At 38.5% G+C, this 8,723-nt stretch overlaps 1 protein-coding gene across 1 annotated transcript; it reads right to left on the bottom strand.

Annotated features, from left to right (window-relative positions):
• Window positions 1-643: 643 nt before the first annotated feature.
• il6 (interleukin 6 (interferon, beta 2)) lies at window positions 644-6,474 on the bottom strand. The gene is made up of 4 exons (XM_069916045.1): window positions 6,307-6,474; window positions 4,857-4,970; window positions 2,875-3,012; window positions 644-793 (listed from the first exon to the last, which is right to left on the bottom strand). Exons 1-4 carry the CDS (start codon window positions 6,472-6,474, stop codon window positions 644-646), a joined length of 570 nt encoding a protein of 189 aa, XP_069772146.1.
• Between the last annotated feature and the right edge of the window lie 2,249 nt (window positions 6,475-8,723).

Here is an 8,723-nt window from a genome sequence, read left to right as displayed (position 1 = left end):
TCAGTACTATAAATCACTGACCATATACATTTAAGATATTTGAAGAATTTTTCTCAACAATGGGATTCATATCCCAGACTTAAGTTGTAAGGAAAACAGTTTGATGATTCCTTATAGTCCAGTGTGTCATACAAGCAATGTAAAGATGGGATAAATGGCAGACAGATGTAAGAAATAGCCACAGTATCTATTATCCAAAAATTTTGTTTTATTTTGTGTAATTTGTTCATTTTCATATTGTCCATTGTTACAAACAAAAATGTTTTGTCTAATTTGTTCATTTGCATATTTTTTATTGTTACATAAAAATAAATGTATAAAATATTCCTTTTAAATTATTCTAACTATAAATTTAAATACAATATAATAAATTATTATCAATATGTAATTCTCACAGCAATTCTTCCACAGTATTAAGAATAGTGATTCAATACGTTAGGGTTAAAGTGCAAAATGGAATTCAGTCTCAATAAATAAATAAATAAATAGATGAATAGATATAATAAAATGTTACTATTTTCAGTCTCACAGAACTGAACAAGAAGGAAACTACTCATTCTGAACACAGAATTACATTGCTATCTGTTATAAAAGCAGATAATTTACAAGAACTTGTGAACTAGAATGTTCAGACAGTAAGGATTCATTTCATGAATCGAAGGGCACGAATTGTACTCTCCATAAAGAGAACAAAGTTTCTAAGAATTACATGAATTTTCACTTGTTTATTCCATACGCTTAAAGAGAGTGTGTCCGGAATAAAAGCATCCTGATGCTGATAATGAATCTTGCTCTAGAAAATAGAAACAAGACCATTTAGAAATACAATTTTTGGTAGTCTGCAGTGAAAAAGAAACAATACTATCATTCTTTTATGTTGACACTCTTCAACTCTATACTAATGAGAATTGTAGATCTGGAACTAATTCTGATTTTTGTCACCAAGCTAGCTTTAATGAGCAAACAATCAGAAGCCAGAGGGATTCTGTGGGTCAGCCAGCATCTAATGAAAGAAAGGTCAGTCATATTTTCAGGTTAGGACCATTTATCAAGATATATAACATGGTTTCCACAACCCTATGAAAATCTTGCATTTCATCCAACCAGTAACATCTTGCTTGGAAAATTGCGAGTTTTTGTCTTAATTTACCCCATCATTCAAACTGTAAAGCATAGATCTTAGCAGAGGCAGATTAAATTACTGATATACAGAAAAAAAGCAAATCATAATTTTGAAGTATTGTTGGGAATGAATAAAACAGCTAATTTTTGTCTTAGAAAAACTTATTGCTTGCTAATGCTAATATTTAGAATGGAATTCAATTAATTTTCTAGCAAGCAGAATTGAAACTGAGAATTGCAAAAATAATTGGATATGCAAACTGATTAGATAAGAAATATACAATATTTGGAGACTGGCAGGGAATGATGTTTATAGGAAGCACTGCCTTGATCTAGAAATACTTGCTCTTTTGTTCATTTAGATAATTGCAGAAGAAATTGGACACAACAGACCTGCATAACTTCCTTTGCATGCAAAATACTGAATGCATCCTTTTTAGCTCTGTTTCCCATATTAAAACCATTGGATTATTAAACCAATTTAAAACCTTGGGAGTTTTATAGGCTAAGAAATACTTGGTACCTTACAAATTTCCACTCTCATGCATAATCTTAAGTCAAGATCTTAATTCTAGTGTATAATTTCAAACAGGATCGACAGACTAAATTGTGTTTAGTAGTTTTGGTGTTACAGTCCTTGTAAATGTTAGCTGAAGAGACTCTTTGTACCATGACCTGTGACAGATTATGTTGTATATAGATATGCTTTTGGGAGATAAATTGGGGCAGGTTTTTTTAGTGTACGTCACATACAAACACTTTAAAACAGATCTTATTTAAAATACTGGAGCTCTGCTCATGCTCGACATGTCAGTGCCAGGAGCCTTTGCAAGAGCTTTGGAGAGTGCCCAAGAGACTTCACTAATGGATTGTTGTTTACAAAAAGGCAACAGATAAAAAAAGTTGTCAGAGCCGAAGACTGTCTGGAGTGGAACTTGCTGTTCCAAGAGGGTCATGTGGTTTTACAAGCAGAGAGAGTATAACAGGCTTTTTCTCAGAGAGAGAGAGACACACACACACATATACACAGATCAGTTCTGCAGTTTTACAGTCAGCATCAGCAGCTGGGATTGAAACAGGACAAGCTGGTGAGCTTGTGTAAAACCCCATTTGGAAGAAGAGCTTAGTTCAATCTGGTCAAAGCCCTTGTAGTTCATGCAAGGGGAGAGGACTGGCTATCTAATGTTTCACTTGAAATAAGAGAAACAAAAAGGAACTCTGGTGACCTGAAAGAAAGAGGTTATCATCTGGAGAACCTTGAGGGGGCAAGTTTCTATGGCAAGACACTGAAGTGGCTGATTAAAAAGGAATCAGTTGTGGGTGTCCAGCAAACAATAAATCTCTCTCTTTAAAAACTGACAAGAACCTTCCTGAGCGGTAACCATTTACCTTTCAAGCACCAAAGACTGGTGAACTTTATAAATGTTAAATTCTATGCACAGTATAAGGATTGCCTGCAACCAGTGAACTAGGAGGAATGAGAAGTGAGATTGGACTGTGAACCAAAGAACTTTTCTGAACTTACACACACATTACATATATGTGCACTTAGAAGGGGGTTAATTTAGGTTAGTTAAGTCAAGAGCGATAAGTCAAAGTGTGATTCTGTTTTATGTTTAAAGATAATTAAAAGCAACTTTTGTTTAAGTAACCATTTGTCTTGGTGAATATCTATTGATGCTGGGTTTTGGGGTCCTCTGGGCTCGTAACAGACAAATTAATTAGCTTCCAAAAATTCTAAGCAGTCCTTACCTGGAGAATATCAACCAAATTTTTCATGCTGACCAGCATTGCATCCACTAGGTTTTTATCTTCAGACTCTTGCTTCACAAATAATAGATATTGTTGGTACTCATGAAGGCTTTTGACAATCTTTGTCAAACAGGTTTTCTACAGAAAAAGTCAAAATGCTTTAGTTACAGAATGTTGTACATCATCATCTTGGTCTATGGTCAAATCCTTGAATTCAAATGTGTGGAATGTTCATATTAAAAATGTTATCACTTAGTAAATTGCTACGTGCTGGAGCCATACTGGTTGCAACAAGGATAATTGTTGAAACTTAGTTTGACAGTTTAAAAGTGAAACATTTTGTATTTCTCATGTGATCCAAAGCATTTCCAGCCATTTAAACTCCATTGTACTAAAGGAAAATGCCACAATCAATTCTAGACAGACAGGACCCACAACAGCAATATATTGTGACATATAATCTATTAATATGATGTTGCCATGTCCATCCTAGAAACTTATTCAAGTAATCTTTGCTTCTAAAATAATCATTCACATTAGGTGAAAAATACTTAGGTATTCCAGGTTTTTTCCTGCTCTAAATAAACATAAAATCATGTAAACATTAAATTGAGTGTATTCTTTGGCTGAAGTCACCATAAAAAGAGCAACAATTGGGTGAGGATTCACAGCTCTTTAGAGTCATATTGAGAAGCAAGTTTCTCTCAACAGTAAATTGATGAGCTGGATGAGTCTCTTTCTATCAAGTATATGCTACAAGTGTAATGAGGGTACTAGAATTTTAATTGGAGGACAATCACGTGAGAGTGCATAACACAAAGTGAGCTACATAGATAGACATTTAGACATAGAGCATGGTAACAGGCCCTTTTGGCCCACAAGCCCAATTACACACAATTGACTTGCAACTGCCAGTATGTTTTGAAGGGTGGGAGGATACCAGAGCCCCCAGGGAAAACTTACACAGACACAGAGAGAACGTACCAACTTCTTACAGACAGTGTGGGATTTGAACCAATGAGCGTAGAAGATTGAGGGAAGGGATTTGATGGAGGTGTTCAAGATTTTAAAAGGGACAGAGAGAGTCAACGTGGATAGGCTTTTTCAATTAAGACTGGGGGATATTCAAACAAGAGGCCATGGTTTGAGATTGCAGGGGGAAAATTATAAGGGGAATATGAGGGGAAATTTCTTCACGCAAAGGGTGGTTGGGATGTGGAATAAGCTTCCGGCAGAGGTAGTTGAAGCAAGGACGTTATTTACATTTAAGGAAAGACTGGATAATTACATGGAGGGGAAAGGATTGGAGGGGTATGGACCAGGTGCTGGTCAGTGGGACTAGGAGGATGGGGATTTGTTCCGGCATGGACTAGTAGGGCCAAACTGGCCTGTTCTGTGCTGTATATGGTTATATGGTTATATATGACCCAATTGCTGTAACGGCATTGCTCTAATAATTTAACTCTATGCTAACTGTGCTGCAGAATGAACATGTCTGGTGCTAAATCTTGTTCAAATATCTAATAGTTAAATGCCAGCCAGCATAATGCATTTAACTGTAATTGCTGGCTTAATGCAGTAATTTACAGAAGTATAAAACAAGTTCTGCACATTTTGTTTATAACAAAGTTGCACTTATTAATTGAAGTTATCATCTGATTTATTGTTTTAATCATTTCAACTCTTCTCTGCATTAATGCAGCATAATCTGCTGAGCATTTTGATCATTCTCTCTATTTTTGACATTACTCTCAAATTTGGACAATGAAAGTTGCCTGAAATTTACTTCTGTCTGATCAAACCAGTGGTAATATATTAATACATACTGCAACTACTCATTAGGACATATACAGTCATGAGTAATGAGCAATCAATTATTGCTCTGAGATGCCATAAAAAGTATTGGGTGAAGGAAAAAATGAAGTTGACTTTGGCAAACTATCAAAATTAAAGGATTTTGAAGCTAACTGAAAGTGTCCCACCTTTTTGAAGGCCCGCCAGTAACATCGATCTTTCTTCACAAGCTGCGGCAACTGCATGTTGTACATCTGCAGCGAACTCATGATGCCATCACACATGGAAAAAAAGTCACACAACTGGAAAATAATACACAAAAATATTAATAACTAAACTGTAATAAACTCAATGTAATTTCAACAATCTTTTATCCTACCAGAGATGTGGCTGTCTATCTAATATAGATTTGTGCACGTATGTCTGTTTGTTTGTCTGTTTTCCATGCAAATCAAGATGGAGCACTCCAGAAATGTCCAAGGAGGTTCAGTAGGGCTAACATTTGATGCTGAATGTCATGACCACATTGAATGTAACCTTTAACGGTCATATGAAGGTCAAAACTTCAAAAAAAAATTGAACTTGCACCAGAGGCACCTCAATTAGTTCCAGTGCTGTGCATTAATGTACATTGAGTTTAAAGACAAGTGGCCAAAGCAACACCAGGCCTCCGGGCAAACAAGGAGCAGGCAGCGGGAAACTGAGGAACAATGCCAAGTCCGTCTCGGTGATGATGGCGCCAGACATTGCATGAGCAGACAAGGGTCTGCTGAGAAAGAACAAGTAAGACTCCAAGCAATGCGAACAAAAGCCAACTGCCGAAGGGCAGCACCATTTACTACAGCCAGTGTGCTAAATGCTGCATTCAATTACTCAGTTAACATTGTTAACTCCATTAATGCAGTTGTAATTGGCTCCATGTCAGGGGAATGCCAACATTGTGGAGCAAAGGAGTGGAAAGGTGAAACGCCATCGACATGTTGTTCCAATGGGAAACTTTGCATATCTCTACTGGCTGAGCCGCCCCAGCCATTGAAGATGCTGCTGCTGGTCCAAGCATGTCCTAAAGATGATCAGAGCCTACAACTCAGCATTTCAGATGTCATCTTTTGGAGCCAAGAATGTTTTATTTCTCGGACAACGCTGGGTAACCTGCCAGTTATCAATAAAGTTATCGATATCATACCTGCATTACTTCCCATCACATATCCAGTTGTTTCAATTCTCCTCCACGCTCCCACTCTTTTACCTCTGGATTGTGGCTGTTTACATCCTCCTGGAGCAGCATGGGACCATGGCACTCAAACCCTCAGGAGTTAAGATGGAATTCAATAAGTGGAAACAACCACTCTCTGTCAGAAATTGTTCAGTGGTGCAGCGCTGGGAGTTTTTTTAGGTGCAGGAGCTCATCAAAAACGTTGTTCAAGCAAGGAGGTGGCAGAGTGGCGCTCCCGTGAGCTCATGCAGCCCTGCACCCCGCCATGAATGGTCCCCAGTGTGAAATGCCAAGTGTTTTTCCTCATTCTACAGACCACTGGCCACTTTATTTGCATCTTTCAGATTTTCACCAGCTGCAGTTTTTTTAAAAACTTTTCGATTTACTTCCAACACCCCGTCTCGGGAAACACCCGAACTCACCTGTCGGTTACGCAGTTCTCCAGCAACCCTCCAGATGTGGAGGGCGAGGGGTTCAAGATTCAACTCTCTCAAATCTTGGCTCGTTTCCGACAGGGCCTCCGAATCTCCAGAGAATTCAGGAAGAGGGGATGCGGATGCGTGAAGTATCAGGACGGTGGCCAGGTACATGAGCAGGCTGAACGGCAGGCAGAGATCTGGAAGAGTTAAATAGTGGTTAGTAGCGGATCACATGTGAGCCAAAGAGCAGCGAGACACAGCGAGATCAAGGGTTGTACTGACGGTGCAACGAGGGCATGGTCAGGGTCGCAGGATCCGCCAGCGGATCGTCTGGGGTTCGAATGCGGAGTGTTTGCTGCCACCCAAACTTCTGCCCATTTATTTATATTCGAGCATAATTTGCCGGATTTTCCAATGAAATCCCCAAGAAGGAGTTTTGTAATTCAGACAATGTCAGCTGAAGTTCCTAATTGGCCTCCAGGAATCTCCAGCGTAGGGGAAGACGAGTGATTTTTTTTTCAAAGACTGAAAATTTACAAATAGATTTACACAGAGAAAAAAAGGCACTACATCATATCCCTGTGGGTTTTTCATCTGACTTTTCACCCTCTATCACTTCCTCCTGCAAACCCACCGCAGTTTGTGTTGAAAAGTTGCCCCTCGGGTCCCTTTTAAACCTCTCTCTCTGATCCTTAAATTTAAACCCTTGAATAGACTTTGCCCCAGGAAATAAATAGATTGTTATCATTCACTTAATAGAGCCATAGAACAATACAATACAAAAACAGGCCCTTTGGCCTATCTTGTCTACACCAAACCATTATTCTACCTAGTTCTATTGGCTTGCACCCACAGAATTATAGAATAATCTATGCCCCTTTATATTAAAAAAAAATCTCAGAGGTCACCCCTTAGCTTCCTTCACTCCAGAAGAAAAATATCCCAGTTTGGCTAATCTCTTTTTAAACAGTGACCTCTGTAATGTTTGGGCCAAACACACTTTTTCATTTATTTGCCCCTGTACTCCACAGTTTTAAGTTTGTAAGCAATCAACTCACCTGTCATTAAAGAGTACATTCCAGATTTTATTCAAGGTTATTTGTGTACATTTTGATTTGATCATGTCGAAATTACAGCCATTTTTATTCATAGTCCCCTCATTTCAGAGCCCCAAAATGTTTGAGATGTTTGGCTTCACAGGTGTTTCTGAATACTCAGGTATGTTTCATGGGTGCAGGTATAAGAGAGCTAGGCTTACTTCTAAGCTTTTGATCACCTTTGGAGTTTGTAGTTGCTATTTTTCAGCATGAGGACCAGAGTGGTGCCAATGAGAGTCAAAGAAGCCATTATGAGGCTGAAAAACCAAGAATCAAACAGTATGAGACATCATCCAAACCTTAGGATCACCAAAATCAATAGTTTGGAATATCATTAAGAAGAAATAATGTACTCGTGAGCTCAGTAATCACAAAGGGACTGGTATTTCAAGGTAGTCGTCCACTGCCGATGAGGAAGAATTTTTATCACGATGAAGAAAAATCCCCAAAAGCCTGTTCAATAGATCAGAAACATTCTCAGGAGGTAGCTGTGGATGTGTCAATGACTAATGTCTGCAGAAGACTTCATGAGGAAACTTAGAGGCTACATCGCAAGATACAAACCATGGCAAAGGGGGTATGCATTGGATCTTGGGCAGTTCCTTTAAACCTCCATACATTGCTCTTGCCATCACTCTGATGCAAGTTAATCCTGGTCTGATCTGTCCTCAAGACCTATCTATCCACAAGAGCTTTTTCCAAAATTCTGCATACTCTTTCAAATACTTCTTGGCAAACTGTAATCTGGCCATCCTTTCTGTGTCTAACTAGTGGTTCGCATCTTGCAGTGTAGCCTCTGTATTTCTGAAGATGAAGCCTTTTACAAACAGTAGTCATTGACACATCCATCCTTGTCTCCTGAAGAATGTTTCTGATCAGTCGAACATGCATTCTTCATTATGATGTCTTCCTTGGAATACCAGTCCCTTTGCGATGACTGAGCTCACCAGTGCACTCTTCCTTTTGAATGCTGTTTTTGGTAATGCTAAGGTTTGGGTGATGTGTCTTGAAGTTTAATCTTGTTTTTCAGCCTACTAAAGGATTCTTTCACTTTTATTGGCACCACTCTGGTCCTCCTGTTGAAAAATGGCAACTACAGACACCAAGGTGATGAAAAGCTTAGAAGTAAGCCTAACTCTCTTATACCTGCACCCATGAAGCAATAAAACATACCTGAATAGTCGCAAACACCTGTGAAGACAAAAGTCACAATCATTATAGCACCTGAAACTCTGTATAAAAAGTGCTGTAATTTCTACATGGTCAAACCAAAAAGTATACAAATAACCTTGAATAAAATCTGGAATGTTCACTTTAATGACA

The sequence above is a fragment of the Narcine bancroftii genome, chromosome 1 (genome assembly GCF_036971445.1).
Source record: "Narcine bancroftii isolate sNarBan1 chromosome 1, sNarBan1.hap1, whole genome shotgun sequence".
Classification (NCBI taxonomy): domain Eukaryota; kingdom Metazoa; phylum Chordata; class Chondrichthyes; order Torpediniformes; family Narcinidae; genus Narcine; species Narcine bancroftii.
The sequence above is the reverse complement of the archived record's forward strand: the minus strand, read 5'-3'. Positions and strand labels throughout refer to the sequence as shown.